At 38.7% G+C, this 27,860-nt stretch overlaps 1 protein-coding gene across 2 annotated transcripts in view; it reads right to left on the minus strand.

Moving 5' to 3' along the window:
* Positions 1–27,860, minus strand: part of SNX9 (sorting nexin 9) — a 56,507-nt gene that overhangs the window by 21,452 nt on the left and 7,195 nt on the right. Inside the window, exons 2-10 of one of the 2 annotated variants that reach the window (XM_072333324.1) lie at positions 20,530–20,616; positions 18,011–18,085; positions 16,785–16,907; positions 7,585–7,768; positions 6,704–6,854; positions 5,613–5,697; positions 4,611–4,736; positions 4,216–4,333; positions 1,438–1,568 (exon numbers count right to left, since the gene is read on the minus strand). In XM_072333324.1, the coding sequence (XP_072189425.1) occupies positions 1,438–1,568; positions 4,216–4,333; positions 4,611–4,736; positions 5,613–5,697; positions 6,704–6,854; positions 7,585–7,768; positions 16,785–16,907; positions 18,011–18,085; positions 20,530–20,616 (1,080 nt within the window). Of the gene's footprint in view, positions 1–1,437; positions 1,569–4,215; positions 4,334–4,610; positions 4,737–5,612; positions 5,698–6,703; positions 6,858–7,584; positions 7,769–16,784; positions 16,908–18,010; positions 18,086–20,529; positions 20,617–27,860 lie in introns of both variants that reach the window. The other variant, XM_072333323.1, reaches the window with a different exon arrangement.

Consider the following 27,860-nt stretch of genomic DNA (forward strand, 5'->3'; position numbering starts at 1 on the left):
CATTTAAGTAGGGGACCCACATTTTCCCTAGTCTTCCTTTTACTGTTGACACACTTAAAAAAAAAAAAAACAACAAAACAAACAAATAAACAACAACAACACAAATCAACCTTTCTTGTTATCCTCTATCTACTTTGGAAGTTTTAATTCCAAGCAGGCCTTTCTTACTGCATCCCTAGAGTACAACAATGTAAGTTTCAATTGGGCCAAAGTTTCTTCAAGAGTTTTCCCCTTTTGCTTGTGTACTTTGTTTTCTAGATTTTGTGGTAAAAAGGCCCTTTTGCGCGTTACTGAAATATGGTATAAAGGCAATTATATTCAGCTGTATGTGTGCATGTGATAGTGCTAATATCAGAAGCTGCTCAAGGCGATCATAAGACTCTTACGCAATTGTCATACTAAGCATACTAAGTGGAAACAGAAGGAAAAAATTCCAGATGCATCACCTCTGCTCTGTTTATGTCAATCTGTAAGTTAGAATCTAAGAGCCACTGATTAACTAACATGGTTATAAAACTCACCACTGTCCATCTGAATAGTACCTAATTAGAACTACAATTATTACGTTAGTAAGCCCTTTCTTTCAAATAATCAGGTTGGAATAGAATTCAGGAAGTCTGCAGTCCAACAGCCTACTCAAAAAGGGTCAGACGTGAGGGCTTTATTCAACCTAGTCTTAAAAACCTGCAAGAAGCATTTGCTTTTTGAGTAGGAGTCTATGTAAATTTAGTACGACTTTTATGGTGAAAATAGCAGTTTTCCTGTTCACTTCCTCATTAGTAGACACCTGACATCTAAATTATTAACAGAGCTGAAGCTCAATCGTGAATAAAGTACTATTTATTGTAAGTGAAGATTTTAATCCTCGTAAAAAGAAACCCATAAGTAAATGAAGGGAAAGGTCAGGGAAGAAATCAGAAAGGGCTTGGTATATTGGGTCAGGCTGCAGCATAACCCTATTACAAGTGATTGCAGTGAAAACCATGTTTGGTGATGCAGTGAAAACTATGTTTGGTGATTTTTGTTTGTTTTTAAATATAGTATAGGATCAAACACATTCCAGTTCTGCAACAAATCAGTTTCTATTATTAGCAAAGCAATACCAATCAGAGGACTGCAGTAAGTCTGACAGAGATGGGTAAGGAAAACCCCAAATGATTTCTTACACGTGTTCCCTTTCTGCTGGAGGACACAAACTGTCCTTAGACTAGCAGCAAAGCTACTTTCAAGAGTGTATCTGTTAGAGTGGCATACTGTACTTCACAAAAGCAACTTTACATCTTACTTTGACCAGTCAGCTGAATCTACCAAACCCAGCAGGTTACAGATCCTCTCTGCTGCCCACAGGGGGCAGACAACTGAGAAGACTACAGACTGCAATACTTTGAAGGGAGAATTGGGGGTGGGGGGAACGATTCAGTTCCAGCCATTTCCTACCTTCTCGTCTCGGAAATTGAGAAACTGCTGGAAAAGTTCACTTTCTGAAACAATAGGATGGCGACACATCCTTGTCATCCAAGCTTGCAGCCTCTCCATACGCATTTTGATAAATTCTTCTTCAAAGCGCCCTGTTATACATTGAACAGTAATGGTTATATTTCCATTTCAGCATGTGGCTTTTCTTTTTTTATATTTATGTGCGCGTATTTATATACAAACACACTAAAAAACCCACACACAGAACCTATAATTCATCTTCAGAGTTATTAAACAGAGGCGGAACTTAGAATAAGTAAACATTAAGGTAACTAACTTGAAAGCCTTCAGATCACAGTACTGGGTATTGGTCCTTTTAAGGGCAGTTACCAAACACTGAAAGAACACAAACCTCACATGCAGTACAAATAACTTTTTGGAAAAAAGAGATTAATAGACTTTTGGATAGAAAAATTAAGATAGGCAGATGATCCGAGACAAGCCTGGCATGGACTTGGAATGCAAACATTTTTCTGATACAGCCTAACAAATTCTTGGCAGGGCTCTACGAAGTTAGAGAAAAATGAAACACCTACTTCCAAGGACATCATACCCTAAGTAACAAAGCATTTGTATTTGAGCAGTTCAATTTCAAACAGCAGATTTTAAAGGGCGATGCCTCTCACAACCATAGTTCTATATAAGCAAATGAATGTGTTTGACAAAAGTCTCAATAAATATTATGTGTGAACTGGTTATAATACATATATGACTCAGAAACTGATTTTTTTGTCAGTTAGGTTACAGCAACAAGTAACCAAAAAAAAAAAAGAGTATTTTTTAAACCAGTAGTGCTTCAGTACTGCGTGTTTATAAGAATCTTTTAATTTTAGCACAAATCACGTCTTAAGAGAATAACTTCTAATTAAAAAAAAAAAGCACTACAGACTTCTTAAACGCAGAGCTGAATAGGATATATTTGAAAGAAAAAAGTGATTCCTCCAGATAACGAATGCACGTAGTTTCAATACAGTTCTACTGTAAAGTTACTATGGTAGCAGCTTGACAAGGGTGGATTTTAAAAATTATTTTTAAATTTCTAATATGAAAAGTGATAAGCACAATCTGTCAGTGATAAGCACAATTTGTCAGTGTTTCCTGTAACACTTCAGAGAAAAAAAATTAAAAAATAAAAAAGAAATCCAGAGGGAAAATTTAATTGAGTTGCCAAAGTCTTGAATATTAAGATACAGTTAAAATGAAATCTAGAGACTCCAGCAGGTCTTCTGGTTTCCTTTCAGTCCACAAGCACAAGTTAATCTAACTACATTGGTGAATTCCAAATATGAGGCTATCTAAGGGGAGGGGAGGAAGTCACTTCCTCACTTTTCAGTTCCCTCGGCATTTATCCCAGCATTTGCATCAATGCTTAGCTTTTTTCAAACACAACTGAACTGCTGCATTTTTACTGATGCCCACAGCCATGTGGTTGGCTACATGCCTGCTTTTGCATGCTTGCTTTTGGTTGGATGCCCTAAAGACTTTGTAAAAATCTTACCAAAAACATACAAGTAAAAATAGGCAGAAGTAATGCATTTTCCTTTTATACAGGTTTACATTTCTTTCTTCACAAACACCCACGTCCACTTGCAGAAAGGGAGCAAGAGACCAGTGAGAATGCACAAACTGCACATTCAATTGCAGCTAATGAATTCATGAGCACTTAAAGTTGTCCAATCCCTCTTTCCTAGAAGTAAGAACAACTGACTTTCATAGCCTTTGGAAAGTTTGCTCAAGCCAAATGTGCATCAGGCTGGAGCACAGTGCTATACAAATAAAATATGCTTTCTAGAACAAGAGTGAAATCAAGCTATAGGAGGAATAGCTGCAACATTTTACTTACAGGCAAATAACAGCCTATAGGGGGATGCTCCCTTTCCTCTGAGAGCTTTACTGCAAAGGTCCTACAACATAGCACTTTCACAATCAAACGCAAAAGAAAAGTAAAACAAATCTCAAAACAATTCCTCCAGATAGTCAAACAGAAAATATAACTAGTTAATTATTCTCTCCAACAGCAAATATTTTCTGTAATAATAGGGAAATAACAGTAAATAAACAAACAAAATCTATTTTATATTGGCTTTAATCAGTGGCCTAGAGAAATGAACTGGAGATATGAAATTATGCTTTTAGTAGTGGTGTTTTGTTAGCAACAGATAGTTAGTTTACCATAAATACTGAATAATGAAAGGGGTTTTTTTATTATCTTTTTTTTAAGAAAATGGAGGAAAAAAAACACAAACAAGCAATAAGAAACAACCAAAACCTGAAAATAAGTTCTCTCTATTTCTCTTCCAGTGCTGTCTTGGGCAGAGTCACCACAAAATGGTAGAGTTCTCAATTCTTGCTGAAGTCACAAGCTAGGGAAGAATAGGCTCAGGGGAGACCTTGTCACTCTCCACTTCTCTGCCTGAAGGGAGGCTGTGGTGAGGTGGGGGTTGGCCTCTTTTGTGTAGAGGGAACGGCCTCAAGTTGCATCAGGGTAGATTCAGACTGCATGTTAGGAAATACTTCTCTGAAAGAGTGGACAGGTGCTGGAATGGACTGCACAAGGAGGTGGTGGAGTCACCATCTGTGGAGGTGTGCAAGAAATGCTTAGATGCTGTGCTGAGTGACATGGTTCAGTGGGAAATATTGGTGAAAATGGATGGTTGGACTGGATGATCTCGGAGGTCTTTTCCAACTTTGATGATTCTATGATTCCCATGAATCCGCAAACAAGTAATAAACATTTACCTGTTACTTGCTTGTCTGGAAGAGATGGGATTGGAATGGCTAATCCAAATTTAACCAAGAGACGTTCGTACAACCAGTCAAAGTGCTTGTATCTGTGGTTGACAGATCGATTAGTGTTCTGTAAGAGAAACGCAACTCTGAATTTTCACAGGCATCTACAGATAGCAACATGAAACAAGTGCAACCAGTAAATATGTGGAACATGAAATAAAACTTATGATGTAGAGCCTTGAATCTACAGTTGTAGAACGAAAACTGCTAGGAAATAACGAAGCTACTCTTTGGGGAAAACTCGTGCCAACCATCATTTACAACCCTGTTACCAACTCGAACAAACTTATTTATCTGTACTAATGACCCATATTTGTAAAAGAGCCTGTTTCAGATACACTTACAGTGCAGGTCAGCTGATACTCAATGTAGCTCTTGAGACCGTACATTTTTGAACCTTTTTTGGGATCTGCCACCACACAATCAAACGTAGAGGTAGGATAAACCCACATTGGGCCATAATCACCAATCTGTAAGAAATTGCAAATATTACTGTTTTTAACTGAATACAATTGTACCAGCTGCAAACAAGGAAACAAATATATTCCATATATGAATGAAGAATATTTTTAAAACAGAGTTTATAACTCTCTTCATTTAAAAGTGAGCCTGAGAATCAGGAAACACAGGGGTTTCCTGCAGCTAGACATCACTTACCACAGTAGTATTTAAGTATTTCTATATATATATATTTCCAAATAACTAAAGAGCATTGAGTTGTAGGTATTACTACCTCAACCACATTTCACTACAATAGTATAGATCTAGAACAGTCTGTTAGTTAGATCAGCAGATGAACTCATCATCATGACTGAATATAGCAAACCTTCATGAATGTACTTCACAGTATTAGGCAACTATCTAGAAAGCTGAGACAGGGTAATGCATTTTCTGCCCTCTTCAACAAGGCTTGTTTTTCACATTCACAAATAATGCAGGTAAGAAAAATGCTATTAAGAATAATTTTGAAAACATTAGTACACTTAGAGGAAAAGAGTTAAGAATCTGAGTCTGAAAAAACCTTCAGTGATTGATAAAGGACTCTGAAATGTGGTCTACTGTGACTTTAAGTGGTGTACAGTTTCATGATGACAGTGACATTTCTAATTATGTATTAAGCACTGATTTTGTCTAACCCAGATACATTTAACAACCCTGAAGCTAAAAGTTAACCTGGGTAAGAAGGGAAGTGGAGAGAATCTAAAAAACGAAACAAAACAAAAAACCAACACCTAAAACAAGTCAGAAATCAACCACCACCCCGCTTCCTCCCTAAAAATAACCAAACAAAAATCCAGCCAACCCACTAAACAAAAGTCACACCCACTCATCCACCTCTGACTTACAATTATGGGAATCTTCTCTTTTGGTTTTGCTAGCTGCTTTGCCAATAGATACTGTTCCATTCCAGGTTTTGCAAATCCAGGAAATCTAACCAAAACAAAGTGGTAAGTTTATTTTGCATCCCATTTCAACATGTGCAGAATATACCACCACTAAGAAAAACACTTAGCATTTCTCAAAAACAGAAAAAAATTGTGACAGGTTATCAACCGTTCACCCAGAAAAAGGAGAGAAGTTTGTGCTGCTAATCTCCAGCTTTTGTCTGTGTAATACAGGCCCCTTCTTGCATGACATGTAGTTAGTTGTGATCTGCAGTCCACCAGAGCAAATGTAACAGTAGGGCATGCGCTAACATTTGCCATGCCATTCATTGCAGCCCATACTTTGCAGATGCGCACATGCACTTACACACATGCGCACCTTGCTCTTTCAGACAATGAAAATTCAATCATCTGAAAGAACAATGAAGTGCAGATTTAAAAAGTACTTCTAAGCATGAGTTAAAATAATTTGTCCACTAATTAGAAAGAAAAATGCACAAAAATCACTGTAGCATCCTTAAAGCCTGTGCAAGTAGCAAACAGTGGTTCTCTTTTTAATTAAGAAGATACTTAGCCCTTGAAGTATCTATAATCTACTATTTGCTTGCAGAAACACTGCAAGTTTGACATACTTTTCAGACAAATGCTTTTAAATTATTTTTATGCTGGTCATACTAAATGGGTTTGCAACCAGTAGATGCCACACAGCAGCATAACTGGACAAAATGTCCTCTGATGAACAAAGTCAACTATCTGTGAATGACTAGTCACTAAGGATTTAACCAACAATAGGTCCAGAAATACAGAGCTTGTAAAAGCATTATTTGTTTGCATAATGTCTCCAAAAATAGTCTTGTGATGTACTTCCAGATTTTCTTGAATCTACAATATCTAATCACATAGAGCCAATACTTAATCCACATATGTTTTTACCCCCCAAAATATTATTTACACTGCATATTTCAAGAAGGTTTAATAGCAACACATCTATGCTACTTGAAAAATTCCAGTTCTCGTCAATATATTCACATCTGTTCTGTATTTTCCATTACTTGTTAAGTGGTAGCTTCATAGCAGCTGCACGAGAGTTTCCACGCTGGGACCCCCCAGCCTCTGATGACTCAGTTTCCTTGTAACCAAGGTAAGATGGTGAAGACGATTTCGGGTCATCCCAGTCATCATCCCAATCATCGTCATCAGCAGCTGCTGAAGTGGAGAGGAAGGGTAAAGACAGTTACATACTTTCTGTTTAGAAAGCAGAAGCACCCTCCTCAGCACTCATACACAAATAATCAACAAGGTAAATATAGTGAAGAGCTAGCTGGATCTTGTATTTTTTTATTCTTCAGTCATCATTCCCACCAAGAATATCCTGACCAACACTACACTAGAAATCCACTGGGGCAAGAGTTATTTTGTGAAAAAATACTACATAAAACAGCACTGTTCTATATTCATATTCTACAGGTTAGTAATACCCAGTTGTAAGTTTTCCTCTTAATTTAGTTTTACTACACATAGGTGAGGAGCCTTCTGAAAAGCAACCATCTTCCTAAAAATCAAGGATTTGGAGACTAAGTCTTCACAAACCTGAGGGCATAAATTCAAGGGTGTTTAAGTTCCAGTTATTCAAGTTGAACGAGGTGTCTAAAAACAGATCACCTGTGAACAAGACTCTGTCTTGAGGCAAGTTTGAGGCACCTATTATTGTATATCTGATTTTTATTTTTACTTGTAAAACCACACAATGACCTTCATCGTTTTAGTATTCAATTTACTCAAATGACGGTTTGCTACCTAGAAGGTTTTTTATTTTTATGCTTACTTTTTAATCAAGCAATTCATCTCCTACAGTTATGAAAGATTAGGTAATTCCTACATCCACTGTCCACCTACTCTAATTTATTCAAAAGTATGAGTATTATTAGCACACCTGGTCCTTGATATGCCTGTGGATGACCAAATGTTGCTGCTGTATCCCAGTTATTTGAAGCACTGTTCCTCTGGCCAGCTGCATTTTCGGGTTTTGTTGCCCAGCTGTCTCCAGAGGTTCCATTATCCCAGTTCCCAGACTTCCCAATATTCCAGCCTGACCAAGGATCACTGGCATTATTTACCTACATTGTGTAAACAGAAGACAAAAAATAAAGAAAGCATTGATGAAGACACGAGCAAAGAACACACACTTTCTTCCTGAAGTCTCAGATTTCCTGCTGATAGGCTACAAGTCTGCATTCAGCACTTCACATTTGTTCAGTTCAGTAGCAGCAGCCAAATCATACATTCCTAACTACACAGCTCTAAAATGCAGTAAGCACCTGGAAGAACTGATCAGCTTTCCAGCAATGTGACACTAGTACATGGCAATAAATGTTATACCTCCCAAAAGAACTTAAACAATTTGTTCCAATGGTCTTATGAACCCGTGGTAAAATTTATTTTACTCTAACACCGAAAGTACGACGTATGTGAACTAGTAGATACATTAACCTACAGACTAACTAGCATATCTAAACCAGAAACTTGAAAGGTAATGATTAGTATTTTACTGAATGTTTATTTCATCAAATACAGATCAGTGGCTTTACTAAAAGCAAATCCTAAGTTGCCCACCACCAATATTTGTTGTACCAGTTTGGGAGTTATGGCCAGGAATTTGAGCAGCTTCCCTGTTAGAGCTTAATTCACTTAAAGCAAAGATGAAGGAAGGAAGAAAACATCTGCCAGGAAAGAGTATGGCATCTTCCTGTAGGCCTACTCCCCCAGCATACGTTTCTGGTGAAGGTAATCACATATCTTTCTACTAAATTTGCAGTGGAGGTGGAAACCTCAGGAAAAGAGCACAGAGCAGACATGTCTTTAACTACTGCATCAATTTCTCAGGATCACCTGTCAGTAAGCTGGATTAATAGCCTAGCATCCTTCTCTGCAATATGATTTTTAACACTGCAGTTTGAAAAAACATCGATTAGTTAAGTACAGTCTACTCCAAAGGCTTCAGTGCAGAGATTAACTGTTAGAGGAAAAAAAACAAACCACAAATCAAAACCCACACACCCAAAGTGTAGGAGGAAGGAGGAGGAGAAGGGGAAGGAAAGAAAATAAAGCCTACAAAGCTTGCCTTGTTCAGCAGAGGGAGGAACTGAGTTTTGTAAGAGTGGGGGAAAAAAAAAAAAATCTCAAAGCCTGCAATATTCAGTGCACTGTCTTTATAATGATGCCTAATATAATTAATTGCTATAACAACTTACACAAAACCATAACATTTACACGAAACTTGGAGCATTTTCCAGGGCAGAAGATTTACTAAAACTCCCACTAAAAGCCAACTTACTGTCCCCAAACCCTCCAAAAATCTTCAATATACTCACATTCCTTACAAAAGTTAAAATTTAAACAGAAATTGTTTCAGCTTCCTACCAAGACCACTTCTCTGCAAAACCTGAGTAAGGTTTGTTACACAACTTCGAAATATTCTCTTGCAAGCAAGAAAAGCAGAACATTTGTTTATGCAACAAATGCAATGTTTGTCTTCCAAACATTTTAGATTTTTCAGGTATTGAATCTTTTTAAATACAGAAGTGAATTAAACAGCTGCACCTGTGAGTTTGTTTTATAAATCCTTGATGCTACCATAAGTGACTGCAGTTATTACAGCAAGAGCATCATACACTGCCCACCACTTAGATACACAAATACTCTAATTATGCCGACACATTACTTTTCTGCAGTTCTTTGAAGTAATCCTCAGGAATCATAGAAGGTGAGCTCTGGCTTTAGCTTTCCCTAAAACAAAGTCTCCTGACAGTCAGACTTCACAGTCACTATCACACTTTTAAGAGTTGAAAAGGCATGTACTATTGACATTGCACAGTGCCAGTTCTTTAGGCACAGAGTCTCCAGGAACTGAAAATCAAGGTGAAAGCCTCTACACTGGGTGGAATTCTCCATTCAGAAGACCCAAGAGAGGTAAGTGTGCCAGACAACAGTTGGTCTCTAGGAAATGCTAGAGTGAGAGCAGCTGTGTGGACAGCTCCTACAATGATAACTTTAAAACAAAAAAATGAAACTGATGCAAAAGCATTACTCTGTAGGAGAGCTATATTGTTGAGGTCTGCCAATTCTTGGATAGCTGATACACGCTGCTAATTACAGTGAAGTTGCTGTTGGCTTAGAGGGTACCAGGCTGCTTTTCTTATGACATTCACCCCATTCAAGTTTATGTAAAGTGAAAAAAAAACCCAAACAACATGCCATCAGTATTTATTCTGTTAAAGGAAAACACAAATGTTGGGTCTCACCCACATGGAAAAGCATGTCTACTCCTAATGCAACTTAGAGAGCACCTAGAAGAGTTTGCATAATATTCATTTGCATATACTTCTGCAATATACGTTGGGCTGATCACTGGCAAATGAAAGCCCAGAAGTGGGATGATTGCCAAGAGGCTGAGTAAAGTTTTCCTCTGCTCTGCAGTTGATGTGAAATCTGGTACGTGAGTGGGTGGCAAAGAAACCTTAAGATTCACTGCAAAATAAGGGGGAGGTAATAACAGTAATACTGAGCACAGTACTAAAGAATGGCTGTCAAAAGCGATCTTCACTGAACTTGCTGACAGTTGCTGATACACATTAAATGCTGTACAGCAAGGGGAAACAGCTTACTTAAACTGCTTCTTGAGATGTTTTATCTCTGAGCCTACAGGGAAGCGCTACTCTGAAATCAGAGTTTTACCTCTGAGATGTCCAAAAAAAGCTCTGAGATAAACTCTTTCCTCCATGCAGGTGACCCATATGGCACAAAAGGGGTGGGATGTGCTATTCTCATTCAGCTTCTTTCAGCTGAAGGGCATGCATTTCTTTCTAAGGCACTGGCAAAGAGGGTAAGAGACAGGTTAGGGATGTGTACACAGGTGACACATCTAAGAGAGTTTACCGGTCATCCTTCATCTTTCTTCAAATGTTTGCCTATATACACACATGCTGTGGACGTTTCCAAGCAGTAGCCAAAATCAGTGAATGTAGAGAAGACTTCAGGAATCCAATGGTCTGCCTTCCTCAATGTCTGACAGCAACATGGAAGCCCAAGTAAAGACAGATCATTTATTAAAGGAATAATCTCAGCTCCACTCAGCAGTTCTTCAGATATCAGCAGCTGACAAATTCCATAAGAGAAACCATTTCTATGACTTAGCTCTGGTTGACTAAACTTTAATTAGGCCAGCAAGTATTCTGTAAGTGATTAGCTTGTGTGTTCTCACATCTTTAGCATTCCATAACTGAAACAAATAATCCTCTGATCTCTCTTTAGGCAACACAGAAAAGATGAAAAGTCCCTGCAATAAACTGTTATTTAGTTAATCTAAGGACACAGTACACCTAACATCCAAGCATACAAAGCAATCTCAAACACAAATGCGCAAGAAAAAAAATGCCACACCACACATAATTAAGAAACTAATCAATCTTCAAATGAAATGCTGTGTCTCTGCTCCTCAAGGTAACATCAAATAAGTACACTGAGATTAAAACTGAAGGACAAATTCCTTACAGGCAACCGATTTTCCCTTTTGTAGGCCACTATAGCCCTGTTCACTCCTGCTGCTCTAGGAGAAAAACTAGAGGAAACACAAGTGTCTGGGGGACAGACAATGGAGGAAACACATTGCTAAATATTTTAAGAATTTTCCATTAAGGACAGATTGAAACTCAACTTTAAAACCAGGTGATTATGGGTGAAGGGGATGGGGAACAGACAGAAGAATTGTAGCCTATTTTTGAAGATCTAATTATAGTTGAATGAGAAAAAGAATTTTGCCACAACAGCAAAATTCCCAACTTAGGGATGGAAAGTCACTGTCTTCATCAAATGAATCAAAAATGAAACACAAAGAAGCAACATTTTTGCTATCTTCTAAGAATCTGAAGTTTAAAAAATAAAAAAAAACCCTCTATCACTGTGACATCACTCTGTCCTAGCTAAAACACCTTTTTTTGACCTCCTGGCCACATAATTCCTGGCAGACTCCTTCCTCACATTGATGGATGCTTCTGATAGAAAAATGGATCAATTTTACTCCTAAAGGACAAAAGCCAAGACAAACCAATGTTCAGATGCTAAATCTGAGTACCCCAAAAGATCCAGGTAGCTGTGCCACCAAAAGTAATTATTTCCAACTGTGTATTGGTTGTTAATATACAGATGGTAACAAACATACAGAAGTAATAAGCAAAGGGAAACTCACCAGTGGTGGTACCTTAGCTAAAGAAGCTGGGGCAGTCCTCACTGGAGAGCAATCTCCAAGAGATGCTGCCTCAGTGGGAGTCAGCCCTTAAATGAGGTCTCAGAGGGGATGGAGTCGAGCTCCACCCCCTTCCGGGAGCACAGCTACATCACTCTCACCTGTGCTCCCACAGCTGACCCCACACTTGCCTCAGCTGATTAATCAGAGGTTCAGGCTGTGATTACCAATCTCCCATACACAACTGTAAGAAACAGATCTTGAAACCTGCTCCAATTGACAGAAGCCATGCTGAATAAGTGAGCAGTGAAAACAAGCTTGATCATATCAAGGAAAGTCCAGAACAGCCAAAGCCGCAATGAGAACTATGACACTTTAAGAGACACTGAGACAGAGGCTATTCACAAAGTAGCTGAGAAGCTGCACTGCTTCACAGTAGGTTTTAATCTATTAACTTCTGACTCAACTGAAATAAGCCATGTTTGTGAGGCAAAGTAGTATTTCTAGAAAGATGTTATCATTTGAAAGAGAAAAGTAAAAGCCCATACTTCAGTGATGGGGCGAGGGGAGGGAAAAAGCCCCATCTGTTGGCATTTTAGCTTTGTCATTTACAATTCTACATATTTATCCAATGAGGATCTCGCAGGCTTCTGTTTTCATTGCTCACACAGGAATATTTAAATGGCAATCAAGTCACCTTAATAATCCTTGTTTTCTTTTTACTTGACTTCAGTCCCTAATGGTTTCTTCTCAAAACACAGATGAGAAATGTCAGAGACTTATCCAAGTAGCAGTACAGTAAAGCCAGAAACAGAAGAGATTCCCTGTTTCCCTTTGATGTTGTTCTCTAGATATCCCAGGGTGAGGCTGTGAAAATGAACCAGGCTTTATCCTTTCATTTTGGGAAATGCTCTCTGTATTTCTGTTTGGTAACAGAACAGGGGTTTCACTCTCTGCATTTTTTGTAGAAGAAGGAGTTGAAAAGTAAGACTTTTCAAAGAACCATTCTCAATGACAAATGTCTTAGATTTCACCATTGGTACTGAGAGACAGCAATTGCGAGTCCATTCTGTCTTTACCAGTAGAAGAATGGTAGCCATTTCAAGAATTAAGTCATCTTTTTGACTTACTGAAATTGGTGGCTCTGGATATTATACTCATAGAATCACAGAATGGCTTGAGTTGGAAGGGACCTTAAAGCCCATCTCATTCCAAATCCCTGCTGTGGGCAATGCTGCCACTCATCAGATCAAGTTACCCCATCCAGCCCAGACATGAACACCTCCAGGAATGGGGCACCTACAACTCCTCTGGACAACCTGTTCCACTGCAAAGTTACATATATGTTAAAGCAACCTTAATATATTAATAGTAATAACAATTCTAAGATGTCCTGTTTATTTACAAGTGCTTTTATAAAATTTTCCTGTAAAGCTCAATCCCCCATTAGTATAACAGGTAACAAAAATGTCAGCAGCTAGGAATGCTGCTTTTTCTTATCCAGTGCACCAGACTACACCTATGACAATTTTAGTTTCCACTACATTAGCACCTAATTTCTTGTATTTCTATTCTTTCAGCAGTTTGAACACACAAGTTGTGTTTGTAGATGAAGGGCTTTGTATATTGACCTCTCACTAAGCAACCTGAAAATAGCAAGTCAATTGCTTACAACTGTGCATCTGAATACAGATCAATCCAAAGCACCTGAACAAACTTTTGTTAACCAGTGCAAATGCTAACACAATTGAGTGTGGAGGAATACACTGAGGAGCGGCCCAGAGGGCAGAAGGATATATTCTTACAGGCAACAGCTCTAGAAATAAAGATGGTGCACAGGGGATGAACAACACAATGACTTCCTGATGGAACAGTACAAGAACCAATGCAATCTTTCTGTATATCAGGCTTTTCTATGCCAGAACAGCAATATTAAATCTCTGGTTTGCACCATGTGACTTACAAGGGAGCAATGCATAAAATTCTAGTATCTTCATTTTACAAATTAGACACAAGATCAAAGAGATTGCAGAAGGTGGCTTTTCTGGGGGAAAGAAAAAATTCTTACATGAAGAAACAGATGGAGACAATTAACCATACAATTTTTGCACACGGAAAATATCATGTACTAATGAGCTCTCTGATCTGAAAGAAAGGCAAAATTAAATTCTTACTAGCAATAAGACATGTGAATAAAGTACCAGATCAGTGTCAGAAACTGAAGAAACTAACATTCAAAGCAAGACTTACGCTCTCCTAGAAAATATATTTAACCAAACAGCAGTTTACTGAACCCAGACTTAAAAAATCTTGAGGAAACTGAAATCATGATAAAAATCTTGACAACGCAGCGAGATGGTTTCTGCCACAAGAAGGCAGGAGAACATGAAGCCCAAACACACCAGCCAGAGGAAATTTATTAGCTTCCCTCACATCTTGCATGACCTTGGCTGCATCCAGATTCACACTGTCCCCTTGCTCTCTCTCTATCTCCAGCAATACAGCTTTATTATAATGCACAATGGTATGCTGCTTCTCCAAACTGTCCCACAGAGTATTTGAAGGGTAATGGAGAGGAGTCAGACACATAAGAATAACACACTGATAAAGATGAGACAAGCTGTTCACTTTGAGTTACCCTATTCCAAAACCTGTTATTAAGAAACTGCAATTTGTTTGTATTACGGATTCAGTATACTGCTAATCCTAAGTAAACTGTTAAACACCTGCCTTTTCAAGCTTTGCCTCCTCTAGAAATGCATCTTCCAAAACTACACTGATGTAGTAATTCTGTCTCCAACAGAACAGATCTTTTATTGCAATTCTTCCTCCTATGTAGGCAAGGCCTTTTTTTTCCTGCCCTTCTCCAAACACACAAGTATCTTCTGTAAAGCACAGACGCATTTACCACCATTCAAAATAGTCTAAGCTAGCATATAATAAGTACTTGTTCCTAGATAAAATTTATTTACATATTTCATTCTTAAGAGAAACAGTACTCAGATTTTACGGAAATAGGTGTTGCAAATGTTTCAAGCCCTTCAGATTTAAAGTTTGGCTAGAAACTCTTAAGGATGAAAAGCCAGAGCAAGGATAGCAGCAGAAGAAATAATGTTCCCACTCTACCTTCAAAATTACTGTAAATTAGTGAGTTAAAAGGAATCATAATCAATGGTTTGTGCTCTGCCTGAGATGAGAAATTCATGAGGTATATCTGAAGTTCTGAGTTTAACTGAATTATTCACAGGGCATCAACATAAAAAATAAATAAATAAATAAAAAGTTTGGTGACAAAAATTGAGACAGACATAGTGAGCTCTGGAGCTCTGACTGAAAGTGTGTGAGTGTGTATGTGTATATTATACATATGTACTCTGTTTATACAGTACTTCAGTTTACTATATATATATGCCACAGTATCACAGACTGACTGAGGATGGTAGGGGCCTCTGAGTCCACCTGGTCCAACCCCTGCTCAAGCAGGGCCACTCAGAGGAGGGTGCCCAGAACCATGTCCAGAGGCCTTTACAGATCTCCAAAAAGGAATGGGCAACCTGGGCAAGTGTTCTGTCAGCTGCCCAGTAAAAAAGTGTCTAGTGATGTTTGGATGAAACCTGCAGTTTAGTTTGTGCATGTTGCTTCTTGTTCTGTCACTGGACAACACTGTAAATAGCCTGGCACTGTCTTCTTTACACCTTCCCATGGCTTTGAATGGAGCACAACATCAAGTGCTTACAGATGCCTCTGGGATCTGTCCCCTCCTCCACCAACTTTTCTATTAGACAGTCATAACAAAGCAAACTACAAATGATTACTGCATAGTTAGAATCTTTTAGTTAAAGGCTAGGCAACCCTGTATTGGTCTCGACACTGTCTAGCTCAGGACAAGGAAACATAAAGTAAATATCATACAGTCATTTATATTGACTATCATGAGAAAACATAGCATTTACAGTTTTCAAGAGCTCAATTCATCTCAAAGTTCCATGGTACAAGTTACAGTTAAGAAAACTAATAACTGTTTTTTTTAACTGCCATAAGCTAGGCACATTTTCCCAGCTGCTACAATGAGTAAAGCATTTACTTTCTAATAAGTGACAGCTTTGCACACTGCTGCTGGAAAGAGCAGATTTTGTTGTTCTGCTGACCTATGGACTTTGACGTGTTTAGTTGTTCCTACGTGTAACACATGCAGCAATCCAGAGAACATAACAAACTGCTTGTGTTTAAGATAATGACTGTCTTCATATATTTAACCTGAAGCTAAACACTTGCTGCTTAATAAAATGACAGGCCAGACAAAACGTACAAAAAAATAAAAAATGAGAAAAAAGGAAAGAAAAACATTCTTCTAGGAAAAAAAACAAAGCCTCTTCAACTGACAAGAGATGCCAGAACTTGCTTCATCTTTTTTAATCAAAGAAACAAATCTTACTCTAATTCTGAAAGATACATAACCACCTCTGGCTCATGATGCATACAACATCCAATAGTAGCAGTCATTAAAAAAAAAAAAAGGAAAAAAAAAAACCAAACAGCTTAAAAACGTACTAATGCAAGTAACTTTATCTTAATGCCAGTGTGCTACAAGTGAGAGTTCATTTACACATGACTAGGGTACAGACAGAGACAGAGGTAGTCAGAGTTTTACATGGTTGTAGATTCTAAAAAATAAAATGCTCTATTTATTGAAGTGGTAGAATGCTTATTTTTTCAGCAGTGAGAGTAGCTGATGAGACACACAATAAATAATCAACGGAAGCGTTCCCCCTAAGGAAAACATAATTACTTCTATTAGTAATTCTATGAGGGTTCACAAGTACAGCACAGCATAGTTAAGAAATGCAAGTAGTTATATCAGCAGAACTGCCCATGCTCACCTGGAGACCTACCTGATTACTGCTTTTTGCAGCTGAGCTAGTCTGAGCTGTATTTGAAGAGAGGGCATCAAAAAAGGCTTGGTCAGCTAATGAATTACCACAACTAATTCCATCTTTTGTGCCGTCAGCTATAATCTGAAATGAAAAAAGTTGTAGATATTTTTAAGCTTCCATGAATTCAATTACACAATTTATCACATATCATTCTAACACCAGACGTTAAGATAGCAGCATACATCCATTCTGAATTTAAATTCAACAGTACCTTTTACAAGTAGTAGTTCAATAGTATCTTTTACAAGCAGTTGAGTCTAGAGGACTCATATCCACAACAGACAGAATTGGAGAGCACAGTGTAACACATTTGTGGCAGCAGATATGTATCTATAAATTCATTAGGGATTAACAAGGTTGTTAACATTACTGCTTGGAGACTGGGAATTCAGGATCAGTTTGGGATAAGTTAGAAGAACAAAAAGCTACTTAGAAGCTAAGCAGATGAATATAAGAAACAAGATTATGCAAGCCAGCGTATCTCCCACTGGTGAAGGAAGGGAAGGATATGCTTTAGACACACTGGAGTAGACGCACCGGAGGAGTTACAGCTAGAAATCTTGAGCTGATGACCTGGATGACCTGCAGATGCACACATGCTCTATGTTCCAAAGGTGAATTAGATTCAATACTTTACATTCAGAGTTCTGCTCCATCCCCACCCCAATAACACCACTCTTTAAGCAAAGAGCATATCAACACACATTACGAGCCCTCAGGGAGATAAACGGAACAGTCCCTGGATTTAGGATCCCATACCCTGAGCCCCAGAAGTGCATTTCTATTCCAGAGATCTTATAAGCATGTGGCATGTCAGCCACAGCAAAAGCATAGCAAACTTATATTATTCACTTCTCTTCCACATCTGTGTTCAAAGATAGGAAAACAAAATTATTGGATCATGAGACAAAAACAGAAGCAAACTCAAAATAGCTCACGATCTGCAGATCACCAGGATTCACAATGGCTAATCTTTTGTTGCATTTCTTGGAAAACCACTAGGAAGCACAGTAGTTTTAGATGACATTTGCCATGGTGTTCAAAGTCAGCTGAGGTTGTTTCAATAATATACATTCTGGATATTAATACTACTAGAAGTTTCACATTTGAGCTGGTCAGCAAACCAGATGATCGCTTTTTTCAGTAGTTCTGCTTTTTTAGCATGCAGTGATGCAGTCACTTACCTCAACATAATCTGTTGGGACAAGTCCTCTTTCTCCTTGGCTGTTTTTTCCTTCTAACCACCCTCCACCGACATCCTAAAAAACAATACATAAATAGTTTTGCTAGATGGATCCCACACAGCATGCTTTAAGCAACTCAGGAGGAAGCACTGTCTTGTTGTCAAGTGCTGAATGCAAGATTCAAAAGACAGTTATGACTACAACAAACTCACTTAAAACTGCTGAATAAGGAGGTACTTATTTAAAAGAACACAGTCCATTCTGGTTTAACATGGCTTCTGTGGGCTTTAGGTTTAACAGGCATGAGAGAATAAAGGTTGATTCTGAGCACATTCGATCATTCATGCAACCACAGTCAATTCTCTGTGCATAAAATACAACAATTTCTGTGCTGTTTCCAAAACATTCATTTTATTCATCATTATAAAGAGGCAAGATGCAAAGAATTAAGCTATTGGTAGCATTTGCATAACCTGGACTTCACCTCAGGAAAAAGCAGATGGGTCCAATGAGTGGCAGCTATAAAACAAGAACATTATGGCTAACCTCAAGGTTCAAAGGCACATGCCACACAAGATCTGGAAACACTCTTAGGTTACATTTAATAGCACTGAGACATGTCTTAGAATATCAGCTTGGAAAGAATTAAGACAGTTCAGACCTCAGCATGGCATCCTGATATTGTTTTTTTGAACACCTATTTCACATACGTATGTGGACAAGAAAAGTCAATTTTAAGACAACGTTATGTGGAATAAGGCAGCTCCGTGTTAAAAATCAAGCTGCTACTTGAGCAAGCTACAATTTCATTCACAGGTGAGATCTGAAACCACATACACTATACAGCAGTTATTGAATTTCAGGTTCTTAATTTGCTTTTTAATTGACGTATTTGTTTATGCACAATTTTTTTTCTTTTAGTTAAAGAAAATGTATGCAATCCTGCACATAGTGAGAGAAGTCTGCTTATGTATTCAAAGATTTAGAATAGTAAAGACCAATCATTTACTGAAATAAACTTTCACTTGCTTTTTCATTATGGTCACACAACACCACAAACAACTGCATATCCCAGATTATAAATTCAACTAGTTTGGTTAATCTGCGGGACTAATAATATCTTGAGACAGAAATCGCATTTGTACTGCACTTAATAGCAGTCACAGAATCACAGAACTGTAGGGGTTTGAAGGGACTTATGGAGATTGCCAAGTCCAACCCCCTGCTAACATAGGTTTCCTACTGTAGGTCACACAGGAAAACATCCAGGTGGGTCTTCAGTGTCCTCAGATAGGGAGACTCCACAGCCTCTCTGGACAACCTGTTCTAGCACTCTGTCACTGGAAAGTTCTTCTCATGTTTGTAAGGAACTTCCTGTGTTTCAGTTTATGCCCATTTCCCTTCTCATGTCACTACACACCAGTGCAAAGATTCTGGCCCCAATCACTTGACTCCCGCACTTCAGATACTTATAAACAGTGATGAGATCACCTCTCACTCTCCTCCAGGCTGAAGAATCCCAGGTCTCTCACCAATGGACTTCTGTGATTTCTGCTACTGCTGCCACTGCACTTACCATATCAAAAAAGACCAAAAGCCTCTGTCGCAAAACACCCCACAGTTTAGTCATGGACAGCATGAAATAAGTTTCCACTTTGTTTTGAGTACATTGTCATATCACACAAATGGCTTGTTCAGCAAAAACCAGCTTGAAAGCTGTAAACCATTGGAAAAAATAATAAACAGCTGATTTAGTTATTATTTACCTCCATTCCCAAAAAATATCCTATTGAAGAGGATGCTGGTTCTACTAAAGGTCTGTTTTAAGCATTTATGGTCAGTGGAACTAAAAAGTATCAGGATTATATATGATTACATTCTTTCAAAAATTAGCTTAGACTTTTTTACTTCCTTTTCCAGCAGATAATAAAATCTGGCATCAAAATGAGGATTTGTTAGTTTGAAAAAGAAAGTCTATTCACTGAGCCATATCACTGAAGATTCAGACGCATCATCACCTTATACATACCTTGTTCAAGTGTAAGAACTATAAAGGCATGTTGAAATTAATAAATCAAATGTCACTGCTCAAGCATATGATTAATTTAAGATTTCCTTGACAGCATTATCTCAGTATTTTCCCCACTCCTTCACACTGCCTTGCCCCTACTGCTTTAATTACAAAAGGAAAAAAAAAAAGGAGAGCGTACACACTCAGATGTAAAACACATCATCATCACTTCCGCCTTGGTGCTCAGCTCTACTTAGATGAAAAAAGTCAAGCAAAAAATTCCAAAGCATGTAGGCACAGTCTGAGAAGGCCTCCGTTCTCCAGAACTTTGCTCATTGTATTTGTTACCACAACACTACTCGAAAATTCTTCGGGTTTAGTTTATGTGCTACTACTTCAGGGGAGGGTAAACAGGGATTTCAGATGGCACCCAGAACATCCTTTCCTTCATTTGCTGGAATTAGGTCAGGACAGTGCATTAAAGCCGTTTCTATTTAATATCTCTTACCGGGTTGGTAATTGTGATGATTTCCCCTTCACTGACGGTCAGCTCATTGTTTCCAGGCTCAGCAGCAAAGTCATACATAACACGAGCCTACATATTAAAAGAAAACAGCAGTGAGTCTTCCGTCATGTTCAGAAGATTTAATGTAGGAGGTATGACTTAAATAGCAGAAACACTGGACATAAAAAGAACAATTTCAACATGTAGGGAGCTGATAGTTTCTGAATTAGAACCCTGAGTTGAATGCTAACAGAAATTTTACGGGATTAAAATCTCCTTAGAGCATATCAGATATGTCCACTTTAAGATTGGCTGTTATCTGTCATTTCCTGAACTACCTGTACAGCTTTTCTTCCAGGGGAAGAAGGTATCAAACAATCCAATTAATATTTTCTTCTACAAGAAACATTTCTGCTCCAATTTGGGTAAAGGGGATTGTTTCATAGAGTAAGCAATTTAGCCAAAGGAAACCAAAAGTTACTGCAGATTTGGGAAATCAATTCTTGTGGGTATACAAGAAGTAGGATGTAAAATTATGTTCTGAAATCCTTTGTAAACAGGTGGAACTATGCAAATATGCATAATACTGACTGGAGCAGGGAAGAGAAACTAACCCAATCACCTCATTATGATGTATTTAGACAATACCTTCAATGCGTACTGGATCTGGTATTACATTCCTTAAAAAAAATGTTGTTTGAAACACTGACAAAGTTGTCTGGCACTTAAAGAACAGTTCTTGTTTATACACTATGCCACAACTGTTTGTAAGACTATATTCCCAAACACCTTTGCACTATCTCCTATTAAATCCCTCTCCAATCTAAATCAGAAGAGATATTCAGGAATCACAAAGTGATTATATTTATTTTCCTGCAAATTGTTGAAACTAATGCAGAAATCACCTGACAAGAACACAATTCGCCCAAGACCTTTAAAGGAAGACCTAGCACAAAAGTTTTAGCCTGTCATTTAAAGTGGCACACTAGACAAACTTCAAATCTGGCCAAACAAAAGAGCAAGTAACCCTTTATCTAAACGTATCTTTCTTGGAAATAGAACTCATCATATTGAAAGAACTTAGAAATAATAGAAACCTTTGTTGTGTATATCTCAAGTCTTCATGTTAGCCAGGTTCCCCAGGAATAATCTCTTCATTATTTCATCAGATTGATGACAACAATGAAGTACTACAGAGGAGCAAAATGGAAAACTAGACTGCTGATAAGGGAAAGCACACGTTTTAGCAGACAGTGCTAACAACTATAACAAAAAGCGTTTCTTGTCCAGCTAAAATAACAAAGTACAAACCCTGTTACAAGAAAAGAAAAAGATTTGTGGTTGTATAAGAATGTCTGTCTCTAAAACTGGTAACACAAGCATTGATTTACAGACACCCCAGTTCACAGAATGGACAACTAGGAAATGAAACCATCTCCCCATCACCTCCTACAGGAGCAGCAGAAAGTCTGACTTGAAGAAACACATCCATTTCTCCAGCCTATCTGCAAGACTATGATGTCATTATCAACACAAATGCTTTTAGTTTCCTCAGTTCGTGCACAGGTAGGCTTTGTTCCTGATGATTAATATATATACATCTAACTCCAAGACAAACAACTTTATAATAGTGTTACTGTCAGACAGTACCTATAGCAACAGCCTTCTTGTCCTTCGGGAAGTAAAAAGCAAAACAAATTGTTTCTGCCGTATATATATATTTAGCCTTCGTATAAGTAAAGATGTTAAACATGTCACTTTTACAGCAGGTTATCAACACATATTCCATTAAGAAAGTCAACTTAGCATGGCTCAGATGATGGGTATCTGACCTGAGGGGAAAGCAGCCCTCTCAGCTACTTCTAGTAGCACAGATGGCATTAAGTTCATGCTTAAAAAGAGAGTTCACCAGGACACATAAAATTTTATTAGTCTTCAGAAGTGGTACAATATCATACAGTAAAGACCTGATTGAAAAGATAAAATACTTGTGTCTAATAACCTTGAGATCAGATGCAAATTCTCCAATGACTTGTTCAGAGAAATCTGGAAGAATTCAGCATGTATGGAAGAGGAAGACAGATGCATAGGATTTAATAAAGTTCTTGTGCCATGTCTATCCACTCACTTGCTCCAGATTCCTACTTCACTGAGAGCAGAAGAAAGGGAAGGGAAAAAAATAACACAGAAAACACTCAGTTTTTCCCTTGCTGCACTTTGACAAATTGAAAAAACTGTGGTACTAAAAAAATGGATTACTGTAAAAACACTAGGCATTAGAGATATGTTTGCAATTTGATCTGTACGGCAATAACTCAAATATATTCCTCAGAGGTTTATTATTATTACTTTTTGCTGGTACTCTCTCTTCACTTCCTTCATTTATACAATACTGCAAATCTTCTAAACAAGTAACAGTCGCCACACTGGGCTGCATTAGGCCCAGCACTGCCAGTGGGCAAGGAAAGGGCCTGTATAGCTCTGCTCTGAGCTGTGCAGCCTCACTTCGAGTGCTGTGGGTGGATTTGGGCACCACAATATAAGAAGGACTTAAAGCTATTAAAGACAGGTCCACAGGGCTACTAAGATGGCGAAGGGTCTGAAGGGTAAAGTGTATGAGGAACAGTTGAGGTCCTTTGGTTGGTTCAACCCAGAGCAGAGCTGAGGGAAACCCACGTAGCAGCTGCAGCTCCTCATAGGGAGCGGAGGGGCAGCACTGTGACAGCGACAGGGCCTGAGGGAAGGGCATGGAGCTGTGACAGAGGAAGGGCAGGTTGGGTGTCAGGAAAAGGTTCTTCACCAGCAGGGAGGTTGGTGGGCATAGCACAGGCTCCCCAGGGCAGTGGGCATGGCCCCAGGTGCTGAAGTTCAAGGAGCACTCGGACATCACTCCTAGACATAGGTCTGAATTTTGGATGGTGCTGTGTGGAGCCAGGGACCCCTTCCAACACAGGGTATTCTGTGAATCTGTGATCTTATAGCGCTCACAGCAGCTTTTAAAATAGCTTGCCCATCGAAATCCATGTTGGTAAATGATCCATCCCATCCCTTCATTGTTTTGTTCAGGTATATACAATGAATGCCACGCATTACAGCACGAAATTTGGAAAATATCAGTGGCACCCACTCGAAATTTGATCATACCTTTGAAAACACTTTCCACATGGACAGGACATCTAAAAGAAACAGATCTTGCATTGTGGTGCAGATTCACGTGTTTCAGCCCCATGCTAAAGTTTAAAGAACTTGTATCACAAGGTGACAGCTACCCTAGGACAGATAAGGGTGGCACACGCTACAAAGAAAACAGCCATAAAAAGTTCAAAGCATGAAATTCCTCTAACAAATGCACACCTTCCTTTTAGTAGTTAGCAAATTAGTCAGAGCTTCAGCCATTCAGCCTGGCTCTTTTCAAGGGACAGAGATTCACAAGGTTGGTCAGCTTCAACAACAGCGTGTGGGTTCATGGGCGCACTCCAGCTTCATGTCCTACTTCCCATGCTGCTGAGAGCAGTAGCTTTCAGATTCATAGAGAGAAGATCAAATTCCCTGTTTCTTTTCTGGAAAGTAACTGGGGCAGATAAATCTTTTCAAAGAAATTAGCAACACCCTAGAGAAGCAGAAATCATAATTTGGGAAGCCTGGTGAAACGTCTACAGAAAAAAAAAAGAATAGAGATGAAGAACTAGCTGCAAATAATTCCATTCAGAAATAGGCAGCATTTCTTCCTACCACACTGCTGCTCTTCCCATGGGATATGTGACAAGGCTAAAAATTAGAACAATTAGTATCCAAAGTCAACAGGAAAAAAAAGAAAAAGCTTTAGAAACAGAGGTAGGAGCCTCTGTTGTACCTCTGTATAACCGCCTTTGTTCCAACAGTAGCATCATTCTGATTTATTTAACCTTCTTCCTTCTTTATTCTAAAACCTGGCTTCACCCAAAAGCTATTACATACTCCAGGACTGAATAGTTTTTCACTGCAGCAACAGCAGTATCTGGTGCTATGATTTAACAAAACTGCCTCTTTATTTTAGTCTGCCTATCACAGTTATACCAGACTGCCACGTTAAGTGTGTATTTGGATAATCTAAGCAGAAATGTTAAATAACTCAAAGTGCTTATGCCTCTGAGCCCGGAAAGGCAGCTACTTTCTGTCTTGCTTCCAGTACAGAAATTACACCATGTTCCTCTTACAGGTATTCCCAGGAGACAAGAAGCAAACAAAATCAAAGGACTCTAAGAACACTGTCTCCATCCTTCTCCAGAAGCCTTACCTTAGGAATTCAAGAAATTAGACACCATTTTGGAAGCCAGAGTTTAGATGATAACGAGTTATTACAAGGCAAATTAAAATGACACTAGTCTTTCTAATTTAATAAAACATGGATTGAGAAAACGCACATTGCCTGTACCATGTCAGTTCCTGTATGTGTGTCATGCACCTACCCAGACCTACCTACCAGTCTGAGGATGCTAATATTACCTCTTCAAACATGATTTTATACCGTAACTTCATTAAACTGTAAGTAAAAACTACATTTCGTTTGTTCAATAAAGATGCTTTTTCTTCACTGATAAATCGGGGTGGTTTTTTTGTTTGTTTTCATTTCAACATCAGAATTAAAGCAAATTCATCCAGTAAGTGAGATCATAACATTCAGATGTCATTACTCTAAGTTCCCTTGCCAGCTGCAGCTCCACAAATACTCCACAAATACAAACAGAAAAATGTGTCTCTTGACCTGCTGGCTCACTTTCTTCTGAGCAATTTTTCGACTGTAAAATAGCTCAATAGCCCGCAGCTACTCATTTGGAGGTAACAACACTGACTATAAGCACATCAGAAGCAAATTAAATACAGATAAAAAACTAAGAAACAAGGACACGCATCATTTTGCCCTGCTAATATAGAGATGTTTATTGGCAGAGGAAACAGAGCAGGGAACTCCTCCTTTCACTCAGTACTCCAGTACTTCAGGCAGACACGTGATCCAGTGTACACACTGGATTAAAAGCTCTGCCTGGTAATCCAAGGGAATAGTTAACAGAGCAGAAAGAGTTTTCAAATGGCACAGGGGGAAAAGTTTTAAGTGTTTATGAGGTAAGGAACAGTAATGAAATACTTGATTCCCATGAAAATGCACACAGCTTACAACCGCCGGTACTTGTAAAACTAGCATTAATGGCATAATAAGTGCATCTTACAACTACTTTTAAGTGCTAGTCTGTAAGAAAGAAGTGATTAGGCAAGTTTTCAAGTGCTGAAGATACTTAAATATTTTCTCTAGTCATAAAGACAATGACATTAACCTTCCTCGGTAGCTCATGCTCTTCTCAGGTGAGGACAGATCAGCTCTTCTGACCTTACAGACAGCAAACTACTGAACAGGACTGAACTGTCTTGCTGAAAAATATCTTTCCATCAGGAAAGCTGATAAATTCCAGAAGCTCTTCAAAGCTCTTGGCACAAATTCTATCTAAGGAAAGCTAGCTGCATTTACCAACCAGAAAAATAAGGAGACCGCTTAAATCCTTGCAGTGAGCAGCAGCCCTGTGAAAGAATCAAACTGAAGTACAGTACAGGCAGCTGAGGAAGGGTGAATCTACTGAGACACCATGGCAGAGCAGGCCAAGGACCAGAGGGGCCCTTCAGATACTTCCAGCTGCTCTCAGACAGAAGGGAAGACAGGAATTCAGTAAAGGTGAGTCCAGTACATTTTTGGTAGTAGTTCCAACACAGACATTATGCACTCGGAACTTTTACTTGCAGAATCATGGGGTGGTAGGGAACCAGATGACAGAATCCACGCACACCCAAGCCATATTGAAGCAGGGTAAATTTACCTGCAAAAATACATGCAAGACACCCATGTGATTTTACAGATGTTTCCAAATACTGATTCAGATTCTCCTGTTAATCACATCTGAGCGTCCTATTGCATTAAATGCTTAAACTAGGTATTTTTTCTCTCTTAATTCCTTATAAACCAGCTATCAATTAGCAAAATATTGCAAATAGGAGCAGGGAACTCCCACTCTATAAGAAGACCTTTTTTCTAAATCAATTTACTGCCCAGCTCCAAGTGCCCAGACTGCCTCATATTTTCCTTTCTAAGCACAAGTCTATACCAAGTCTCCAAATGGACTACAGATTAAACAGTCTCCAAACTGAGAAGGTTAATCCAGGTTACAGCATCACACACACCTGGAGCAAGCACTGCACAACTCTGTTTCACAGGTGGCAGGCAGGATACATTTATCTGAAGTGCAATCAAAATCTCCTCCCAGATTCGATCACTGTTGTGCCCCTGCAATTGTTTGTTAAACCAAAGTGTAACTGTGTGCTTCAGAAGCCTGCCATGTTGATCCCCCTGGTATCAGCCTGAGATCTCAGAACAGGTAGTGTTAAACCCTTGCAATCCTGTCCCCAAAGAACAAAACTAGGAAGAGGTAAAGGTTTCAGAAAAAGCCGTCAGTATTCACCAGAAAAAACTGCCACAATGTGAGCTACTCATTAAGACAGCTTGCAGTCACACAAGAGCGCTTCTTTTACGCGAGGAGATTACAAAACAGTAATTATCCCAATAATTAGAGACACACACAGTTTCACTAAGGTAATCTAATGAACTTCAAGCCTTTTCAGACTCACCACACTGCTAGAGGTGGTACATCTCAATGCACCAGCTGCACAGGGCAGTTTAAACACAAATGAAGAACTATCAAAGCAATCAACCTGCACGCAAAAGGGATGTTACTTCAAATAAAACTTGACTTTGATTCAATGCATCCTAATACAGACCAGCTTCCAGCCATTTTAAGCTTTTCTGCTGACACTATATAAAAGTGCAAACCTCCATAAAGTTACAAACCAGTCTCTGTAATCAGCAGTTCACATAAGGCGGCATTAGATTTGGCTGGAGCACACCTAGCACTTGGTCTGGACATTAGCAACCTACTTTGCATCTGGTGCTTATAAAGGATATACGGGCAGAAGAGATCAAAGAAAGCACACCTGAACTGCTGTTTCCTTGCGTGTAGCTAGAAAACTTGGATGTCTGATAAGATATGACAGAGCTGTCGACACAATTACAATGAAACACCCATATACAAACTTCCAGGAATATGGTCTAGCCATCTACAGTTAGAAAGGTTCTCAGTTTTTCATTCTGTAAGCAACCATTTTTGTAGGACAAATGCCAAGCTAGCAAGAGAGGAAATGACAGGACTGTTGAAAGAACTGTGCTCAAACTAAACACTAACCACACTAGTTTACGGTACCATGATTTTCAGCTACTTCAATCTTAGCAACCTCCCCAAAGCTTTTTTAAAATT

The sequence above is a fragment of the Excalfactoria chinensis genome, chromosome 3 (genome assembly GCF_039878825.1).
Source record: "Excalfactoria chinensis isolate bCotChi1 chromosome 3, bCotChi1.hap2, whole genome shotgun sequence".
Classification (NCBI taxonomy): domain Eukaryota; kingdom Metazoa; phylum Chordata; class Aves; order Galliformes; family Phasianidae; genus Excalfactoria; species Excalfactoria chinensis.